Here is a 23,423-nt window from a genome sequence, read left to right on the forward strand (position 1 = left end):
TATTGTATGTCCAACTGTCAAAAGGCTTAAATGACTCACCTGGGGTCTAGAGTGAAGGATCCATCACCGAAGTTAATTTGTTGCTCTTTTGAGACATGACTCTTCAGAGACAGATTACTGGGTGACCCTGGTCTATCCTTCTGAATTCTATAGAGAAGTCAAACACACGTCTCAAATTAAACTCAATCTCCACATCAGACACTAGCATCAGACACTAGCAGGAAAAAGGCTCAAGCACCATTCTGTCATTGGCTATATCCATGTCATATTCTGAGAAGGCTGGTTTAAGGCCTTTAAACCCATTTTCCCTCCTGCCTCACACCAGCTTTACCTCTGCCTGAGCCTGATGGAAACTCTGCACTAGGCCACACAGTCATGCAATATGAGGACATGGAAGAGTTCCCAGATTTCATGTTTATTTGGCAAAATGAAATCCCTGCAATTCTATACCTTGATTTAGCAGGCTTAAGAGCAGTTGAAGCAAATCCTAATTGGAGGATTTTATGCAGTTGTTTTAGAGGAATTGTAATATCTGTGAATGAAGCATTGAAGGTAATGCAAGGTGATATGGGATCTAATTGCAAAGAATGGTATTTGATCACCAGCGAGTAACAGTGTTAGGAGCAAGTGATATCAACATTAACCTACATTTGTCATAAAGTACATATCCAGACTGTACTACTCAAGGTCTTATTCAGAACTCCTAACACAAAGTGTATCCTATGAGGTGTTTGCATACAGTATGTGCAGATGAGGCATGAAGCAGGAAAACACAGAAGATCAAAGGTTGTTTTATAGCTGTTTAAATAAACATTTGTCTTGTCTCAGTATGGCTGTGATTTATGACTCTATGACTAGAACTGTGTTGAAGAATATATAGGACTCATGTGGCCTCATGTCTCATATGAACTCATTTCTCTTATGTTATGAAGAAAAACACAAGATTCTTACATTCACTATTGAGCTGTGGCTTATTATACCAGAATCCTCCCATAAAGTATTTTTTTGTGTGTGCTTGTTACAACTCATGTAATCACTCTGAGGAACACATAGTTTGATGAAGGGGACAAGTCATAAACATTTTGAGAACTGATTTTAAAATATAAAAATACCAGGCTGTTGGATCTTGCTCATTTGTCTACGCATGAAGAGACTAAGTACTGAAACTGACAGTCTTGCACATCGCAATTGACAGTTACTGCAAATGAACAATAAAGAGTTAATTTCACACATTTCTGAAAAGCATACAGAAAAAATAAATCTGGTTGACTTTAGAGCCTTCTTCAGGTGTGGGGGAGAAAGAAATGATCTGTTTTACATGTCTGTTACACAAAAATAACTAATATGTGTGAAACACTGCAGTCTTTTTCAATTTCTGAACTCTTTACAGGTTTCAGCTTTTCCCGCTCCCCTAAAAGATTTTCATTTTGTTAGTCTTTTTTTTTAGTCATTCATATTTTGTATTACATTCCTGCACTCTTTATCTCACTCCATTGCACCTCAAGAGACACACCATGTGAAATACATATATGTTTTGTTCACTATTTTTTCACTGTGGAATTAACCACTACTTATTCATTGGCAGCTCTCCACTTGAACATTTACTGAATGCTATTTGTATTCATATATACAGTATTTAAATAAACAGTGCACATCACACCCTTGCTCCTGAACTTAACCCTATAATATCAATCTCTGGGGAAATTGGTCTCCAATTATGTCATGTTGATTTTCAATACTTTTCTAGGTACATAATATACCTAGAAAATATGTCTGTTGACTTCCTGCCTTAAATTTTTGCAAATTTATGAAGCAAAGTGCAGACAGATCTCATGTCCACCTTTCAACAACCTTGAATGAGTTACCTCACCTGGGATATGGAGTGAGGGATCCACCACCAAAGTCAATGTGTTGCTCTTTTGAGTCATCGCTCTTCATAGACAGATTACTGGGAACCCTCGACACTGGTCTCTCTATCTTAAAACTATTTTTGGTAAAGCTAAGAAATAAAACACATGTCCCAAATTAACCTCAAACTTCATATTTGGACATTAACAGAAATACATATTTATTATACATATCTTACATACATACTATACACTCATAGTCCGGTATAAGAACACTCGGTATACAAATTTTTGCTAATCCAAACATAAATAATTTGTACATAGTAATTCATTATAAGAACGAATTTTAGCTAATTCCAACTTTCAAGTTCAAAAGTTACTGATTTTGTCCGAGAACGTTCTGCAAACATCTGAATTCAGCGCCATCAAACAGCTGTTTGTTCTTACGTGGGTGACAGGCAGGTGTGGTTAAGGATGCCATGAGACAGCAGCTCTCTTTTTCAAAGTGTTTTTTTTATGTTTTGTAGTTGCTGTTCGTTATGGGGTAACAGTCAACATCATGCACATAGTTCTAGCTGATAACGTTCTATACAAAAAATGGAAAATTTAAATATGGTATAATTAATTATTTTACAGCTATAGGTGGCTTATTTGAGTAGAACTGTGTTGTTCACTAAATCTTGCTATGTATGGTGTTATACGTTTAGGGTGTTTTTTGAGTGAACTTTTCTTCAGTTCGGAATGGGGTGAAATATTCTCCATAAGAAATATTTTTTTTTTATTTTCAATTTATGATCTCCTGCCTTCCGAACAGATTTTCAGAAAATTAGGTTCGGATACAAGGGTATGGGTGTATTTATTTACATTTCAGGGGTCTTTCTGTTTGCTTACAGTATATATAGTAATTATACTGAGAAGGGTGTTTTTTCCCCATTTTCTTTCCTGCCCTCACACCAGCTTTACTTCTAACTGACCCTGATGGAAATCCTGCAGTTGGCCACACAGTCATGCAGTGTGAAGTACAGCTTTCAGTTTTCGTCTTCTATTGGCAAAATTAAACAATTTTATACAATGATGTAGCAGGCTTCCCTTGACGCAAATCCTGACTGCAAGATTTTTGGGTAGATCACTATACCAAGGTATTTAAAATGCATAAGCATTGTTTTTGAGCTAGTGATATCAATGTTAACCTATTTTATAACCTACAGTATGTTTAGAACCTTTTATAACCTATTTTTGCATACAGTGTTTGCATATCTGAAGATGAGACAAGGCAGGAAAACATAGATGATTGAAGGCGATTGCTGGTGATTTACTCAGGTTAATTCACGTTATGAAGATCACTACAGCTATAGGAAACAACATCAATCCAGAAGCAAAGGATGAAAAAAAGAGGCAGAATGAAAGAGACAGGGTGAAAGATAAACAGAGAAGACATGAAGAGAAGAAGAAACATCACCTCTTTCTCAAAATGAGTACCAAGCCAAAGTACATTGATCTGATTAGTCTTGAAGACCACGTTAAGCAATCTGAATATCATCAGAGAGTTCATGTTCATGTTATTTTAGAAAATTCTCATTCCCTCTGTTGTATTATCTTCAGCCAAAAACAATCTACCCCAGTTTGGTGATTCTCAGTTACTTTAGACTTAGATCATTGATGTCATAGGAAGAAAGATTTAGTTCTGTTTAGCATCCATTTATGAGGATGCATTTTTTTTCTCTTTTTAGCCTGGTTAGGTATCATAGTGTTCGCAGATTATAGCATTAGCATACTGTGTTTCTGAGTCTGTAGAATATAGGCCTGTGGAATGTATTGATTTATACATTTATGCCTTTTTTGAATACAGTTTTGCACATGAAAAAAGTAAAGGGTTAATTCCACACATTTCTGAAAAGCACAAAGAAAAAATACATTTTGTTGATTTTTTAGCCTTCTTCAAGTATGAGGGAGAAACATATCTGTTTTACATATACAGTATGTTATACAAAATAATAGATTTGTTTGAAAAGCTCTACTCTTTCTGCAATCATTTATAGATTTTACAGCTTTTCACACTTCTTTAACAGGTTTTCATTTTGTTAGTCACTTTTTCATCTGTTGTGCCAATTCTGACAGGACATTTTTTCTCCTATGTTGCTTGATATTACCTGCACTGTTCATCTCATTCCCTAGCACCTGAAGAGGCTCAATAGATTAAACATTTTTTCTTTCTGAGTTTCACTGTAGGATTAATCTGTACTTATTCATTGGTGACTCTCCACTTGAACAATCACTTTATTCTATTTATGTTCAAGTATATATGTATTAATGCAAAGGAACAAGTAATAGGTTTATTCCATGCTGAAAAAAAGAAGAAAGAGAACACAACGTTTCGGACGTGGAGCCTTCTTCAGGTGTGTCCGTGGACAATGGTCTCCAATTATGTCAGACTGATTTTCAGCTATTTTTTGTATGTACATAACCTGATATGAAGACTTTACTTTATGGAACATACAGTCCTATGCCTTGTCCAGCTGTCAAAAAGGTTGACTGAGTGACCTCACCTGGGGTCTGGAATGACGGATCCACCAAAGTCAATGTGTTGCTCTTTTGAGTCATCGCTCTTCATAGACAGATTACTGGGATCTGGTGATCCTGGTCTCTCCATCTTAAGCTATGAAAAAGTTAAACACACGTCCCAAATTAACCTCAAACTCCATATTTGGACACTGGACAGAAATACAGCATACACTGTATATGTAGAATACTTTTTTTACATTTCAAGCATATTTCTGTTATTGGCTATATAATATGCCCAGAAGGTTGGTTTAGGGCATGTTTCCCCCATTTTCTGGCAATAAGATAGATAAGATAAGATTGTATTGTCCCCTGAGGGAATTTTTTTATGGACACCCAGCACTCCTGTACATTTAAATAGAATGCAAAAAAAAGAGAAGAAAAGAAAAACATTGCACATTATTTTATTGCACATGTACAGTATAACACATAACAACATGCAACATTTATAACACATCACAAAAACATATTGCACTCAAGTGGGTTGTAAGAGTCAAAAATGTGTTTATCCTTGACATTTGCGTTGACAGCTTTAATGGATAGTGAAACAAAGGAATGTTTGTATCTGTTTGGCTTACATTTGGGAACCCTAAAACGATTGCCAGAAGGAAGAAGTTGATATTCAGAGTTGAGGATGTAGGAAGGATCTGATATAATTTCCCCTGCCTGTTTGATTATGGATTTTTCAAAGATTGTCTGCAGGGAGGGGTGCTGTTTCACTCCCATGACTTTCAAAGCTGTCTGGACGAGGCAGGTAATTTGCGATTTAAAATTAACTGATTACCAAGCCACACTGAAATATCATATCTGATAATGCTCTCTATTACAGCACAGTAGAAGAGTAGCATTACTACAGTAGCTGACGCACAGCATGGATATCTGTGAATATTACTTAGCAGAATACATTATAGAATGTGAAATTTAAGAGTGTTTTTGTTCATGTAGTCAGCCTTTTTCTTTAAACTACGTTTTACTTTAAATTAAAAAAATAATTTTTGAAATGTACAATGTGATGCAAAAAATCCAAAAGTATTGTAAATGTTTATCTTTTGTTCTTCTCTCCTTTTTTCTTTTAAATATGATGTTCTTACAGCTACTATGTATAATGTATTTTAAAATTAAAATCTAATATAAATGTATCTATTTTCTAATTATGATTTATACACAATTACTATTAACTCTATATACTGTATGTAATTAAACCTAGTAATTCTATTGGGATTATATAGTATTGGGACATATTTATTTGGGGTTGCAACGTGGTAACAATTTCCTGTTTCAACAAAGTAGTCACTGTATTCCTGCTACTATGCGTACAGTATGATTAGTGCATGAAAACACTAATGGGTTAAGTATTCACTGCCCCACCTGGCAGTTTTACAGAGAAGTACAGTCCTACATCAGATTATTAAAAAAAAAACATGACAAGCTGCTGACTGGGTACCTCTGTGAGTTCATTGGCATACTGACTGACACCTCATGTATATCATACAGATGCAGCCATTCAAAGTGCGTGGTACAGACACGTACCGGAGGTAATTGGCTATGACGCAAAATACCGCGGTACATGATTGGTTGACTGACAGGGGCACTCGTGGTCCGTTGGTCGGTCGTAGAAAGATTTACAGTAAATGTCTTTACTGTGCCCATTTTAGCACTGAATATTTATATGGAATTTTATCACTGAAGGGAAATCTTAGTACCTGAGCATAAAAAGAATAGGAGCATACTGTAATGCGTGTGAAGGCCATAAACTATATTAATTTTGGAACATAAACATACAGTATATGGCTGGACTCGGTACTTAAATAAAAAATACACACCAGTATTCCATTTCTCCCTAAACATTTTAAGCTTAACTAACATGATACCGGGGTGATACCGGGGTCAACAAGCATGCATTTAGAATTTGATTAAAAGGGAATATAATATGGAATCGCGTATCTAAAGAAATTAATAACGATATAATTATATTCATGTACCGCAACACAAGAATAGTACATGCTGTACATTGGCTGTTGATAATGTTTCTGTAGTGCTTTTTCAGCACTCTGCATGTAACCTTGCTGGTAGCGCTGTGGGTTAGGTTCCTGACTCCCACATAACACACTGTGTGTTTGAATCCCGCTAGAGTTATGACTTTTTTTTAACAAAGATTTCTCTGAAAAAATAAAACATTTCCCTGGGTCAGATATTAAATAAAACCTCACTCGCACCAAACAAATGTATATTTCTAAATATCACAACATGATCGAATTTAACTCATTTTAATAACAATGAATAATCACCTATGCGTTACAATATAAACATTTAAATTGATTTAAATCGCAAATGCAGGTTTAAATATATGTGTTTTTTGATTCACAATCAGACAAATGCAACATAAATTGATATCTTTGTCTTCTAAGTATCTTAATAAGCTTTCAGCATAGCTTTCTCCCCGTTTAGATTTATTTTTCTTGGGATCTTGGGATCAAACATGGAAGGATTAGATTGTAATCGTTTTTATTTTTTAAATACATTTTAGAAAAGTGTAATCTATACTAAAAAGCTGTACACCACCTGCTATAAAGATACATGTTGTAATACTTTCGGGTTCGGATAGGACAGACACAAGAACTCAGACTTGCGGAGTTAAAGCAAGTTAAAGCCTTGATTTTATATATCACCTTTAAAAGTGGCATCTCAAAGCAAAGTAAATACCCAACACTGATTGTACCCATCTGTCATGCTAATAAAGCACCTTGAATTGAATTGAGAGAGAGAGAGCACAGCCAGGACAGACAGGCAAATAAGATACACTCCACAGACATTCCCAACAGCGACATATCATAAAACGTTTGCACATATAGTTAAATGATTATTTGTTTTTCAGGAAGTTAAAAAAACACTTGAATTACTTATCCAGTCTCTCGAAATAAAATTATTTTTCAAGCAATGCATCTAACGTTGGGCAACATGTTTTTTTTAATCCAACATTGACAGCCACATCTTAAATCTTGTCAGTCAGCTCTTTTTTCTCTATTTGAATTGTGGTGATTCAAACAACCTGGGATAACAAGTGGTCTCAAAGTCACCGAGCTCCCAGAGCTTCAACAACAGATGACAATTCCCTTAGTCCTTCCTTAGTCTTCCTGAAATTGTCAGATTATGAGTGAATAAAAGCATTTTACTAAAAACTTAATAAAAAATATTTTTCTTAATCGCGTATCTAAGGAAATAGCAGTATAACCTTGTTCATGCACAAACAGCGGCATGTTATATTATTAATTTGGGTGTCTCCTCTTGCCAGAAAGCTATAAATCGCATTTTGAGTGCGTTTTTTTACTTTTTTTAAATTGCAACCCATAAATAAAGCTGATACTGTTTAGACGTTTAATTATTTTAAACTGTATTATAGCAGCACAATGCACAATGCAATGTAAATTGCAAAAATGCACTTGGAATCTGTCCAAGCCCTACTTTGTTAGGCATTTTCTTTTACTGTAACGGACATTAAAACTCCCTTACTTTTAACAGAGCGTTTCATAATTTCTAACTATGAAAATTATTTAAACTGCGACACTTATCATTCAACCAGAGCTCGAAATATCACAAGGATCCTCAAGAGCACAGCAAAGACTGTATTAAAAGTATACTAGTGACAAACTAGTATTCTTTAGATCTTTTTTCTGAACCGGGGAAAATCTGATCATATTTCTCTATAACAATAATAAAAAACATTATTTTACATATCACCTTTATGTGATATCACCTTAAGGACAGCACATACAAGGGTTAATTGCACAATGGACCGCGCAAAGAAATTTAAAATAGTCTTCATTAGGTGTGACGGCAGGAGTGGATCGCAGCAGGCAATATCAGCAAATTAGGAAAACAAAGAACAGGACAGGTGAGACGTTTATCCAGAGAGCGAGTGATCAGAAAAAGGAACTGCTGTTACGCCCAGGTTTTACGCTCTCTCTCTGCTGAATGAATAAAAGCATTTTATTAAAAACATGTTTGCATTTGTCTGGGTATTTACTTTGTAATCTGTGGTTTACATCTGCTGTATTGCTTTGAGATGCCACTTTTAAAGGTGATATGTAAAATAAAGTTTTTTATTATTGTTATAGAGAAACATGATCAGATTTTCCCTGGTTCAGAAAAAAAGATCTAAAGTGCTTACACCTAACTTTCTTAATTAGATGTATTTAAAACAGTGAACTATGTAGGTGTAACATAACATTCAGAAATACAATTGAGAATAGTTTTGTGGTGTTTGTATAGATGAAACGTTCCTAAAACGTATTACGTAACAAAATTAAAGATGATTAAAATCTGTAATCTTTCCACTTGTATGACATTGGAAAATACAAGAAGTTTCTGCTTTGTGTAAGGATGGTATCAAAAAGTAATCTAAGTGGTGAGAAAGCTGTGCTCAATGATAATTAAGGGACTTAAAAGTAAAAGGAGATGCTTCATATTGCTTGACTACTTTTAAAAACTAAGTTATAAATGCAGACGCTCTCTCAGTGCCGCGCCGGGTCTAAATATCTAAATATACATTCGCCCCGGGCAGAGGCTGAAGAGCGCCCGGCTGGGGTGCGCGGGGAAGAGCAGGACAGGAGTGAAAGTGGTCAGGGCGGGGTTTCGGAAGGCTGCCGACCAGTGCGGCTGTCCCACAGTGAAGCGGGCGTATAGTCTGGGGAGATATCCATTTTCCTTGTAAATAGTTCCCTGCTTCTGCACCCCTAGGTCTTACTCTCTCTCTCTTTTCCCTCTCTCGGGCGTGCAGGCGATGACGGAGAAGAAAAATAAAGGCTTTAACTTGCTTTAACTCCGCAAGCCTGTGTTCTTGTGTCCGTCCTATCCAAACCCGAAAGTATTACAATATGTACCTGTATAGCAGGTGGTGTACTGCTTTTTAGTATAGATTACACTTTTCTAAAACGTATTTAAAAAATACAAACAATTACAATCTAATCCTTCCACGTTTGATCCCAAAATCCCAAGAAAAATAAATCTAAACGGGGAGAAAGCTATGCTGAAAGTTTATTAAGATACTTAGAAGACAAAGATACTGGATCAATTTATGTTGCATTTGTCTGATTATGATGAAAAAAACACATAATTAAACACGCGTTTGCGATTTAAATCAAAACGCGATTTAAATCAATATAAATGTTTATATTGTAACACATACTGTACAGCCTCCATTTCTCTATAAAAATCTAAAAGATCGTGTGCGCAGCCTAAGAGGGGGGTCCACTGTCAGTGACAGCTGACAATACTCCATACACCCATGTGAAAAATTAATAATGCCAATGTAAACGTCGTATTTACAATTTGTTGATAATAGAAATGTTAGGTTCTCTAAAGCTTTGTGATAGTTGACCCAGGCAGCAAAAGATCAGCTGCACTGGTAAGATGCGACACCGAAGATATGATTAATAACCTTTTAAATCTGAAGGGAGATCTAAAGGGATCCCCCCCCACACACACACACAATAGAAGCAGGAAGCATAAGCAGGGACCGTTGTCAGAAGGGAAGAAGGTGACTATTCATTGTTATCAAAAGTGACTTAAATTCGATCATGCTGTGATATTTAGAAATATAAAAGTCAATTGATTGTCCATAACATTGCTATTCTATTTTTTTGAAGAAATGTTTGTGAAAAGAAAAGTCACAGCGCCAGCTGGATTTCAACATACAACCTGTAGGTTAGTAATCAGGCATGTAGACCAGTGGGCTACTAGGGAAGTCACATGAAGAGAGAGGCGAAACAGCCCTACACAGCCCTGTCGCAGTACACGAATATAATCATATTGTTATTAATTTCTTTAGATACGCGATTCTCATGTATCTGATACAAGTATCTTTTAATACAGTCTTTGCTGTGCTCTTGAGGATCCTTGTGATATTTTGAGCTCTGGTTGAATGATAAGTGTCGCAGTTTAAATAATTTTCGTAGTTAGAAATTATGAAACGCTCTTTTAAAATCAAGGGAGTTTTTATGTCTGTTGCAGTAAAAGAAAATGCCTGACAAAGTAGGGCTTGGACAGATTCCAAGTGCTTGTACAAATGTGCTAAAGAAATTATAGTTTGAGTTTACAGCTTGTCCAAAGTCATTCATTATTAATACTATTAGTAATATCTTCAGTAAAGGCTTTGATGCATAAATATTTCTGATAAAGGTAGGTTGTGTACTTTTGTCCAACTGAGCAGTCTTGCTTTCATAATATATGCCAACCTTTTAATGACTGATGATTAACATGCTGTAATACACAGTTTAAATTTAAAAGCTCAAATGCTGTACATGAGAGGTTAAGCTTTATTGACTCCTCCTGGTGATTTTACAAGGTGATGCTGGATACTTTCCGGCATGATGTCAAATGACGCGATATACCTCGTGATACTGCGTTTTGATGCGACACGCCCACCGGTGTATACCGCGAAATACCCCACCCATTTTGAATGGCTCCATCTGTAGTCTATAATCCAGGACACGAAGGGAGTGTCCTAGTGCACCACCCTTAGCTTATCTCTCATTAATGGGGGATGAATGGTGTTAAAGGCACTGGAGAAATCAAAGAAAATAACTCTCACAATGCTCCCCATCTTCTCCAGGTGAGAGTTAGCTCTGTGAATAATTTACAAATATTACAGTAATCACTATTTCAGTGGCATTGTGGTACAGTGATTAACATTGCTGCCTGGTGTGAGTGTGAGTGTGTGTTTGTATCTGTGTGTTTGCTCTGCAATTAACTGGCGTTCTTTCCAGAGTGTATCCTGCCTTGCAACGGTGAATGGTGTTTGCCACCCTATGGCAGCTTTAAATCAGCAAAACATGAAAACTCTGCAAGAATTGGAATATTTCTGCAAGGCACAATATGTCATACATAACAGAAGAAAACCCTTGAAGTATGTTGTCTTCTGTATAAATTACTAAGGGGTCCCACTGCTCTCTTTGGGACAGTCCTGGTCTTTACCATCTCTCTGTCCTCTACACTCTGCACCTGTCCAACAGGTACAAGATGTTAGGACGAGTAGGTACAGTCTTATACCTGCATCACCACAGAACTATTAAGGACTTTATGCATAAATGCAGCAAATGGAGGTAAATGAAATTACCCTCTCCTGTAGCTCTGGAACTGGACTAAGGTTAATTAATATTCATACTATGATTCATTATATTGTAGATAATACAGTATATACTTTACAGCCTACATACAGTTTCTTACAGTACCAGCTCTTTAGTATGTTACAGGATTCTTATCAAACTTATATGTTAACTAGAGCAAATTGAATACTGCACCCTCCTCTGATTCATGTCATCTTGTTCCAGGAACTCTCAGGAATGTGACGGAACGGAAACACAAGCTTTCTTTTCAGATTGCTGGAGAACCACGTAGTAAAATCTCATCATGTTTTTAAAATGCAGTGAAATACAGTATTGTGAATATTTAACTGTTATATATATGTTTTCCTTAATTTACTCTATTTGGTGTATTTTATAGAATTCAAATAAGAAAATCATATTTTATTAAATAATTAAAATCTGAAAGAAATTTTTACTTTAATTCTTAATTAGGTTAAATGAGCTTGAAATAAAAATATTATTAGAAAAAGAAACAAATTAATTCAGCTCAAAGAAATATTCAACATTGAATAGGAAACTGTTTTTGTAAAATCATCACTGTGTGTTATAAAAACTAACCTGCAGCTGAAGGAGAAGGGTAGCACAGGTCTATTTCATGCATAACTGAGGAATCTTCACTTCTATAGAGTCCAGGTTAAAAAACATCAGCTAATTATTTTACTTTTTTTAAACTATGTCAAAACATTTACCATCTTTATGCTATTAAAACACACCTTTCTCGTTTTAGCTTCTATTCTTCTAGTACGAAACATATCCCAGGCCTTTGTGAAAGTAAGTTAAATCTTCAGGCCAAGTTACTCACCAGAACCACAAAGTCCAATAGCTTCAATAATCCAAGTCAGCACCAGCTTCTGGTGTTCAAGTTCAAAACAGAAGTCAATAATTTAAATACTGAAAAGAGCAGAAATAACAAGCTGCTGGAGAGAGAGAGACTGCCTGGATTGTCAAAACAGGTGGAACCCGTTCTGCTTGTTTTTGCTCTGACACACAGTTAAAGGGATCATCCCAGTGTAGCAAGATCTGAACTAGGACAAGTCTGAGAATCTAATCTGTTTGTACAACAGTGAAATGAAATAGCTTTCTCATCAGTATTGAATGACGAAATGGTGAAATATTAGTATAAAATGTTTTGAAGTGCTGAAATATGTTATGGAAAAAATAGTGTTTGAACTATAGCTTCTTTCTTCCTCTGACATGCAGCAGTGTGGCTGTTACAGGTGGGTTAAAAATGACAGAGCCGCACCTTTCAATTCCATTGAATATTATCCATATTATCCCTTGTGTGAAATACGATATGTTTTACAGTAGGGTCCAACCGAACAATACTACAAAAACAGAAAAGACATCACCAATAAAGAATGCAGCAATTCTTTCAGAGGTCATTAGTTTAAAACTATATAAATAAATAACTGAATTTTAGAAAGCACAATGATGATGTTTACTCATACATCTAAGTGTTCCTCTAAATAAGATCCAATAAAAAAAAAACAAATCTGGCCTAATATGACACTGTCTGTAATTGGAAAGGAAACCACCTGTTTTATATAAATATCTCATAAGGTTCCCTGTTTCCTGGGGTGTTAAAGAAGATAATACATGGAAAGCAGTCATCACCATGCTTAAGGTCAGACAGCTCTGTGAAGATGGCAGGCAAATAGTCATTGATCTCCACAAACTGTTGGAAGATTATGAAGCTGAATCTACCACTTCACACTGCAGTAAACAGCAGGACAAGGGCCAGGGACTGTGTCTGGGCTCCTGCAGGAGTGGAATAGACTAAGTGCTCAGAAATTAATGTAGAGGTTCTGGGTGTAGTTTTTGGGGTCCTGTGCTTTACCATCAATAGCTTGCAGTCTGTGTGTCAGGGAGTGTGTAACAGTTGTGAAAAATATAAACTTGCATGGATTTTATTGAAGGATTTGTTATGATTACTGAATGGAAAGATCCAGAATACTTTGTTTTGCATTCACTCAGGGAACCTATTCCGGTATTCAGTTTATAAAGCTCCAAGATTGCAGCTGGAACTGTGGGCAGCTAAATCACTATTCAGAACTAGCGCTTCATCAGGAACGAACCGGTCCTCTTCCTGACTTGCTGGGACCCACAGTCATCTTTTCTCCTGTGCGCAAACTTTGCTAGTTAAAGCCAACACTAACTAGCCGGTCAGTGAGCATCAGCAGCGCACCATCGCAAGCCGCACAGCACAGCCTGGCACGGAGCCAGAGAGCCCGCAGGAGATCTGAATCCCCAGAGATTGGATGAGTATTCAACTTCAATGCATTACAGCTCGAGAATTCAATTGTTAAACCAACCAGTTGATATCAATTTAATTCCTAAGAGTTATGTACTTGTTTTGACTATCTAGCATAGAAGTTGTAACCAAGTTCACTTACGAAACGTCTAAATGAATGATATACCGAACGTATGTCATCTTGATATGTGTAACTCTTTGTAACTGACTGAATATATACCTTTTGTATTCTGATAACCCTCTCGATAAGATCTGTTAAGTTTATATGCATATTCTATGTATTAATAAATGTATCCTCATGTATTAGTACCTGTGTGTGTGCGTTGTTTGAGTTATATCGCATGGTTGGATTCTAAAGCCATTAAAAGAATCAATTTTGTGATTTACTGCTACAATTAATAATTGTCCCAGTAAATGCCCAAACCCTACAGAACTGGTGCCTTCAGAGAGCACACTACAGTGTGCTTCCGGGGAACCGTCTTCCAAAGCTGTGCCCAGATTGGCAGGAACTTTGCAAACCAGAATTCACAAATACTTGCAGCTACAGAAATCAGCCTTCTTTTAACACCTTGGATATTTGAAAATACATGAGATGTCAAATGAAATGAGTCAGTTTTGTGTCAGTTATGCTGGGACTGTAAATCCTTATCCATCTACATGCAAAACAGAACAGGGGATTCCCATAAAACCTACAACAAAACACCTCTTCAGAGAGCTTACTAGGTAAGGCGAGTGAGTGACATGGTGAGTACTGTTGAATGTCAGTTGTGTATTTAACCGATATTGTAAAAACACACTTGAGAAATGGCACATTTAAAATCAGCTCAGTGACAATGATCTGGATAAATGCAGGTTGTCCATTGACACTCTCCTGCCAGACATACTCCACTCTTGTCTTCCTTGTCACGGGGCAGATTACCTCACATGTCTGGTGTCTCACTGTGATCAGTGTCTCACTTGACCATGACTGCTCCAGTGTCACAGACTGGCAGCTGCCTGGAATCCAAACCTCTTCCCCCTCATCCTGGCTGGAGGAGGATGGCAACAGTGATGAGGAGCTCTGGAGATAAAGTCAGAGAGGAGCGGTGTGTCTCCCAGGAGGCAATATCTGACCAGTGAGTCCACATCTCTCAGCAGCATGGACAGCTCTCAGGAGGGAGGAGGAGGCTCAAAGGGTACTGAGCTCTGGAAGACATAGGCCTCACTGCACTTCATTAACATTATATTCATTTTTTGTCTATTTTATGCAACAAGAAAGAAAATGAGCCTGTATTTTAATGTTTAATGTACTAACACACACTAATGCATACATTTGTATCTGTGAACATTTTAATGAGAGTTTTGTGAATGTTTTAATATTTAAATACTGTGAAGATCAATTTATGGCTTATTAAAGTATTAAAAAATAACCGTACTTGCATGCTTCAGTCTATAAAATATGACTTCAGTTTAATTAGTAAGCCTGCTGTGTCTGAGCACACAGAGCCAAGTCCTGTTTTAACTAGACTCTCCATACTCCACTCCATTCCAGCTGTGTTGGGTGTAATAAGAGCTCAGCTGATTGTGTCTCATTCTCCTCTTCTTATAAAGCTGCCCTCTGTCTAGTCCTGCTGTCCTGGGAAACTTAATGCTAAATTGCTCATCTTGCTCTGTCACAATACACAGCACTAAGCCTGTGCTTCCAGCACTGACTAACTACAAGTGCTACAGAACTCAGGAAGACAATTTGCATAGAAGATACACTTTGCATTGGCAGCACATGCTTCAGTGCTCTGGGAGTGTTTATAGCCTTGTGAGTTTAACACTTAATGACTGAGAGCTACCCTTCATGGCAACAGAACCCACAGAAACCATGACTTTCATAACCATCTTCATCTGAACTCTTCTCATCCGGGCTGAGTGTAGGAAGGAGTTTGAAATGTTTCATAAGCATTTTATTTAAAGTAAAAAAAAACTAAAAATTTAATGCAAAACAAGAAAACATTTAAATCAAATTAATTCATGAATTGATGTTTTCAATAGATTTCTACCTCATTTGCTTTCTGTTTTTTTATTTTTAGAATCCAGTGGACAGGTTACTGTGACTCAGACTCCAGCAGTGAAATCAATTGCTCCAGGACAGACAATCACTGTGACCTGTAAGACCAGTCGTGCAGTGTATAACAAAAATCACTTACCCTGGTATCAACAGACAGCTGGAGAAGCTCCAAAACTCCTGATCTATTATGCAACTACCCATCAGACTGGGATCCCAGAGCATTTCAGTGGCAGTGGATCTGGGATTGATTTAACTTTGACCGTCACAGGAATCCAGGTTGAAGATGCAGGAGATTATTACTGTCAGAGTTTCCACCTCCCCAACTATGTGGTCACACAGTGTTACACACCCATAGAAAAACCTCCCTCAGCAGGAGTGCACAGTGAATGCATTGCTGCAGCTGGAACCTTCTGCAGGTGCTGAGGATGAAGACAAAGACACAGGACACAGCCTGTGGAGGTTTTCAGTTCCATACAAACACATAGAGCTTCAGTAACAACATTTTGTGATAAAAAGACACACATTTACTAAATATCATTAGAAATTAATGTGAGTATGAAATTGTGGCATTAGGTGCTGTTCTCCAGAAATTGATATTGAAGATATTCTAATAATCATCTAGATTTAGGTTGCAGGTTCACAAAGATATTTTAGCCCCCACAATGAGACAAAGGGAAACAGAATCCTTATCTTGTGCTGAAATATATGATAAAAATTAGAACAGTTACTTCAGTGTCCTGATAATAAATAATATTTTACAGGTTAAAGGTTAGAAGTGTAGCGGCAAGCTTATTAACATTACGGGAATTAAGTTTGCTGTTCCCTTGACAGTCTCTCTCTCCCTCATCTTAGTGGTGTTGAACACAAAGAGGCCCTTCCATTTGGTTCAGATTTAAGGTGTTTTTCTATCTGATAGAGCTCCCAAGTCTGAGGTTCTCCAGCCCCCCTAATGAATGGTCATCTCTGGTGCCTTACTGTTTGGGAGATTCCAGGGGAGAGTCTCATCCCAGGTTGTTTACAACCCTAATGTCAGAGAGCATTGTTACTCATCCTCTACCTCCATCAGCCAATCGGGAACTGGTAGGGCAGGGTAACCCCATGTGGGTCTTGAATGCCTGCGGAACATTCAACCCATGGATGACTGTAGTTCCTCCAGATAAAACAGGCAGAACAGGACCCAGAAAATGCCCCTCCAGGACATTCTCAGACTCAGCTCGGACAATCATGTGACGGCCAGTGTGTCAGAGTGCCAGGACTTTACTTTGTTCTAAGAGTCGAGAACAGAGGTCGCCCAAAGGATCCACCCGAGGTTAGCCCAGCAGCAAGCCTCGTGAACCACCAGTACCCCACCTCAAACGTTCGCCTGATCAATGAATGAACTACGGTCAGAACTGTCGACAGCTGAATCTCAGTATTCAGGACTGGCACTACATCAGAAACAAACCGGTCTTCTTCCCGTCTAAAGAGTGTGACTTGCTTGGACCTGCAGTCACTTTCCATGTGCACAATCTCTGCTAGTTAAGCCAGGACTATTTAGCCTGTCTTCAGAGAGCCCACTGCCAGTGCGCTGCAGCAGCAATCTCTCCCACACCTCACGCTGGACCAGCACTGCCTGGCACCGGGCCAGAGGATGCTGATTGGACGCAGGAACAGCCTGCCGCTGTTCCTTTGTGTCCGCGGGAGATCTGAATCCACACAGATTGGATGAGTATTCAACATTTTGCATTACAGCTCAAGAATTCAATACCCGAACCTTCTGTGAGAGGTGTGAAAAGCCAAAATCTGCAAATGAATATAAAGGAGGAAACAAGTCTATCATTGAGATAAGGGGGAAGGTGTGATCCAAGTTTCAGGATGATTTTGGTTTTGGATGTCCTTCTGCAATTAGAGTTCTGAAACCCCTCTGTAACAATTTTTATAATTAAACTTTTTTTATCTCAAATACACATTATTGCAGTGATGCATCACTTTGATTGAATGACAATTTCAATGTATGGGATAGTTTAGAATGTAGTTTCTGAGTTCATGTTTTTAGTTAGTGCCATGAGCTAAATACAAAACTACAAGCACTGCTTAGTGATACTTTATTTGATAAGAAGTTTAATTTTCCATCACATTGCAAACTAACATTATATATTATATGTAAAGATTATATTTAAACAAGAAATAATTTAAATTACTGATTTTATAATTGTTTGAAAGCACTGCTTAAAAACCTATGTGAAATGTAAGAAAAAAAAAACATATATTCTTACTATTCTCTCTCTTACTTTTCTGGTATTTCTTTCTTTCTCAACAGTAAGTTAATTACATCTTACATTTCAGATACTAAAATTGACTGCATTAAAGTTGGGGATCAATAGTTATTTCCAATAGTAAACAATTTCAACACCTCACTGCCATCAGGGGCATTAATACTTTACTAAAAATGGTAAAAGATGAGAACTTGATGAAAGTGGGTATCATTGATGGAGACAAATAATTCTCCAAAACTCTATTCTAATGTACTGTGGGAAACTAGCAAACTCAGAAGAAGGGGCAGAATTATATCATTTTCATCTCATAAGAAAAAAGGGAACAAGAACTTAAAAACAATTTGTGAGAAAAAATCCAAGTATAGATGTTTATGCTAATAATCCAACTGAAAGATTCAAAATGAATTAAAATCTAAACTTACAGATCCAGCCATTCAAAACGGGTGGGATATTTCGCGGTATACCGAGGTGGGTGTATCGCATCAAAACGCAGTATCACGCGGTGACCTGGTAACCTTCTTGTTCACAGCTCCCTTGACCGCCCTCAGCAACCATCCACACCAGGCACTTTCCCTTGCAACAGAGCTCGCTGTTTCACCTGCAAGTATATATCCAACACCACACTCATTCAAGGCCCCTCAGGACAATTCCGCATCTCCCAGAGGGCATCCTGTATCTCCAGCAACCTTATTTACTGTATCTCTTGCAGTAAATGCTCAGCCATCTGCATTGGAGAAACAGGAAGGAGACTCGGAGACCAGTTCAGAGAACACGTCAGGGCTGTGAAGATTAAAGATCTCTCCAAGCCCATTGTTTCTCATTTCACCTCTGACGGCCACGACCACTCTAATCTCTCTGTCTGTGTTCTCAAAGACGGTTTTCCGAACTCATACATCAGAAAGACTACCGAAACCAAACTTATCCTGCAGCTAGGATCACACATTCCCCCTTCTCTTAACGACAGACAACTCTTCTTTTAAATTTTCTCCATTCATTGGAAGTTTCATTTCACACCTCTCTACAGCTATTCTGACTTCACACCTCTTGATTGGCCTTTTTTTCAGCATGGAATAAACCTATTACTTGTTCCCTAACAGACTGTATGAAGTTGCTAGCATTGAACTGTGTGTTGGATGCACATTAATTGAAGGAATGGAGCCATTTCATAGTGGGTTTCTAACACTGTGTATAGTTCCATCCACACAGTGCCTTTACTTCCATCCATTTTCTAATCTCTTTATCCAGTACAGAGGATTTGGAGCCTATCCCAGTAAGCAACGGACACAAGGCAGAATACACTCTGGACATAGCGCCAGTCCATCACAGGACAGACAGACACAAACACACACACACCAGGGCCAGTTTTCCCATAAACCAATTAACCTACCAGTATGTTTTGGAGTACGAGAGGGAGTCATATCACACATATGGAGAAAAACCATGTAACCCAGAGAGAACATGCAAACCCCACACACACAGGACGGCAGGAATTGAACCTAGGACCCCAGTGCTGCAAAATAGCAATGCTAACCACCATTTGAAATGGATGGATATTTTAGTTATCTTTCTAGTTCATAGGTTTGCATGCATAATTTAATTTTGAAAGCCACTGAGACATCAGGTACTACTGTTGTATTTATGAAAAAGAAACAAAACAAAAAGCATACTAAGAACTGTGCCATCCTATTCCTTGGTTAATACATTTTATTATTTATAAACGGTTAACATTGTTAGCAAAATATTTTGAATTATATTTTACCCTATTTTTTCTTTAGTTTTGTATTTAACTTATTATATGATAGTCAGATTTAATGTATATTTGAACAATGAAAATATATTTTTACAAGATGCGGGGGAAAGTGCAACAACCTATTACAGTGCTAAATTCAATATTATTGATTACTAATAGTTTATGCTAACACCTAACTTTCTTAATTAGATGTATTTAAAACAGTGAACTAAGTGTAACATAACATTCAGAAATACAATCGAGAATAGTTTTGTGGTGTTTGTACAAATGAAATGTTTCTAAAATGTATAACGTAACAAAATTAAAGACGATTAAAATCTGTAATCTTTCCACTTGCATGTCATAAAGTACAAGTTTCTGCTTTGTCTAAGGATGGTATCAAAAAGTAGTCTAAGTGGTGAGAAAGCTGTGCTTAATGATAATTAAGGGACTTAAAAGTAAAAAGAGATGCTTCATATTGCTTGACTAATTTTAAAAACTAAGTTATAAATGCAGACGATTAATGTATTAAGCGCCCCAGGCAGCAGAACTGAGCTCCGCGCCTCCTCCCTCTCTCGGTGCTGCGCCGGGTCTAAATATCTAAACATGTGTATCTACAGTATATGGAAAGTAGTAGCAAGTAGTCACTGTATTCCACTTTCTTTGTAAACGTGGAAAAACAGATTCACGAACAGAACGCTGTGTCACTGTGTAAAAAAAAAAACGGTTTGAACACCCTATATTGTAATGAGCTGCTGAGCTACTGTACGAATAGTTCCTTACAGTAGTTACAGTAGTAGTTCCTGCTGTCAGAGGGGCTGGAAACTGCCTGGGGTCATTTAATTAGTATTACAATTCACACTGAATTTAACCCATTCAGAGCCTACATTACATTTTAGCATTTCATTCAGAGCAGAAACCCTCAAACCTGAAGAAGGCTTGAGTTTTCTCTCTTCTCTTTTAAAACATGTGTACAATGCTGTAATTCAATTTAAAATAAAGTTTAAACAGTATCAACTAAACTCCATTAATATAAGTATCGAATGGTATTAAATAAATACAGCTTTTTAGTATAGATTACACTTTTCTAAAATGTATTTAAAAAATAAAAACAATTACAATCTAATCTTTCCATGTTTGATCCCAAAATCCCAAGAAAAATAAATCTAAACAGGGAGAAAGCTATGCTGAAAGTTTATTAAGATACTTAGAAGACAAAGATAACAATTAATGTTGCATTGTCTGTGAATCAAAAAATACATATAATTAAACATGCGTTTGCAATTTAAATCAAAACACGATTTAAATCAATATAAATGATTATATTGTAACGCATACTGTACAGCCTTTATTTCTCTATAAAAATTTTAAAGATCGTTTGCTCAGCCTAAGAGGGGGGGTGAAAAATTAATAATGCCAATGTAAACATCGTATTTACAATTTGTTGATAATAGAAATGTTAAGTTCTCTAAAGCTTTGTGATAGTTTACCCAGGCAGCAAAAGATCAGCTACACTGGGAAGATGCAACACGGAAGATATGATTAATAACCTTTTAAATCTGAAGGGAGATCTAAAGGGATCCCACACACACACACACGATAGAAGCAGGAAGCAGGGACAGTTGTCAGAAGGAAAGAAGGTGACTAATTATTGTTCTTAAAAATGACTTAAATTCCATCATGTTGTGATATTTAGAAATATAAAAAGTCAATTAATTGTCCATAATATTGCTTTTCTATTTTTTCAAAGAAATGTTTGTTAAAAGAAAACTCACAGCCCTGGCTGGATGTGAACACACAATGTGTGGGTTACTAGTCCAGCACGTAGACCAGCAGGCTACTGGGGAAGTTGCATGAGCAAGGGTGAAACAGCCCTAGACAGCCCTGTCGCAGTACAGGACTATAATTATATCGTTATTAATTTCTTTAGATACACGATTCCATATTATATTAGCAGAAAAGCTTAAAATTACCACTTTTTTACACACTATTTCACATGTTAGTTAAAGACTTCGATGCTTAAAATGTTTAGGGAGAAATGGAATACTGGTGTGTATGTTTTCTTTAAAGTACCAAGACCAGCCATATACTGTATGTTTATGTTCCAAAATTAATATAGTTTATGGCCTTCACATGCGTTACAGTATGCTCCTATTCTTTTTATGATCAGTTGCTAAGATTTCCCTTCAGTGGTCAAATTCCATATAAATATTCAATACTAAAATGGGCACAGTAAAGACATTTAAATCTTTCTAAGACCCACCAACACACCACGAGTGCCCCTGTTGGACAACCAATCACATACCGTGGTATTTTGCGTCATCGCGCGTCACAGTGCGCGAGGACGTAGCCAATTACTTGTCTGTACCGTGCATTTTGAATGGCTGCATCTGTAAATGATTTTGTTAATTAAACCAGAATTCATAATGCAGATACTAAGGTATGATGTGAACACAATAATAAATCAGGAAAATATGTGGCAGTGGAGCACACCTCCCACTGCACTCCCTGTTCCACGGTGCGTGGGAATGCGCAGCTACCACACCTGATGCTAATCAGGTATGCGCTTTAAGATCCCCACGCATTCGCGGACGGTGTTCAACCTTAGAACCAGAGTATTTACAAGCCGGCTACAAAGGATTATTTTTGTCTATCATACACGATCATCTCGTATACTGGAAAACGATCGCTTTTCCAGAAGACTACACACCAGCACACCACTCACTCACTGACAAAGTACAAGAAGCGCTCTGCTGGTGCTCAGGCAGTACCTTTTTGAACCCGATACTATTACATTTGGCGCCCAACGTGGGGTTGCCTGGTTTTGTAGTCGCCATGGCCATGGTCTGAGCCCTCACTGCCTCTATAATGGTGCAACGGGAAACTAATTAGTTACAGTGAAAAGCCCAGGGCACCCTCCAGACACCAAGGCGGAAATCTTCACCCGGAAAGGGGTTACGCCTCGTGTCCGAGTCCAGCGGCTCTATGAGTGGCGCTATAACCCCCGGGTCTCCGCCCACTCTCAGATGTATAATATATCTGGCCAAAAAGTGGCTTGAGCCAGATACGTTGACTCAAGGTCATATAGTCGAGTAGGTTGTCCTAGATGTGTACCTCCAGCACTTGCCTCCCCAAGCTGTGACAATCAGTGGGTCAGCACGATCCACAAAAAGTGGACAATTTCATGGCCATCCTTGAGAAACACCTGGCCATGTCCATCCTTGCAGGGAGGAATGATGACACCACCAGTGCAGGTACACAACAGGAGGGGAAGACAACGTAAACCTACCGCGGGGTCTGCCCCAAAATCAAGGTACACACAACCCCCCTGGACCAGGCCACAAGGATAATTCAGGGGTCATCTTGCTGTACCCGATGTGCCGCAGAGGGACACGAGTACGATCAGTGTTTCACTGAAGACGTAAAAATGGACTGCAACATTGTCCACTCCTCCCGTAACTCGTGTAAGGAGACAGTGCATACAAATCCTCTGGCGGAACCCATCCTGGTAAATGGACAGCCGCTCCTAGCCCTCGTCGATTCTGGGAGTGCTCTCTGTTTGGTGACCCCTGATGTAGTCCGACCACACCAGGTCGAAAAAC

The 23,423-nt window shown here is 37.7% G+C and overlaps 1 protein-coding gene and 1 gene segment (V, D, J or C); both read right to left on the minus strand.

Annotated features, from left to right (window-relative positions):
• LOC148815895 (protein NLRC3-like) overlaps positions 1 to 12,483 on the minus strand; it is a 39,063-nt gene extending 26,580 nt beyond the window's left edge. For 2 of the 3 annotated variants that reach the window (XM_088904737.1, XM_088904735.1), the window contains exons 1-4: positions 12,351 to 12,483; positions 4,394 to 4,503; positions 1,871 to 1,999; positions 40 to 147 (exon numbers count right to left, since the gene is read on the minus strand). In XM_088904737.1, the coding sequence (XP_088760863.1) occupies positions 40 to 147; positions 1,871 to 1,999; positions 4,394 to 4,497 (341 nt within the window). In that variant the 5' untranslated portion in view covers positions 4,498 to 4,503; positions 12,351 to 12,483. The remainder of the gene's footprint in view (positions 1 to 39; positions 148 to 1,870; positions 2,000 to 4,393; positions 4,504 to 12,350) is intronic. The other variant, XM_088904736.1, reaches the window with a different exon arrangement.
• The window catches only part of LOC148815891 (Ig kappa chain V-III region MOPC 321-like), a 736,297-nt gene that overhangs the window by 255,203 nt on the left and 457,671 nt on the right, over positions 1 to 23,423 (minus strand).

The sequence above is a fragment of the Atractosteus spatula genome, chromosome 24, assembly GCF_055471065.1.
Source record: "Atractosteus spatula isolate fAtrSpa1 chromosome 24, fAtrSpa1.hap1, whole genome shotgun sequence".
NCBI classification, from domain to species: Eukaryota; Metazoa; Chordata; class Actinopteri; order Semionotiformes; family Lepisosteidae; genus Atractosteus; species Atractosteus spatula.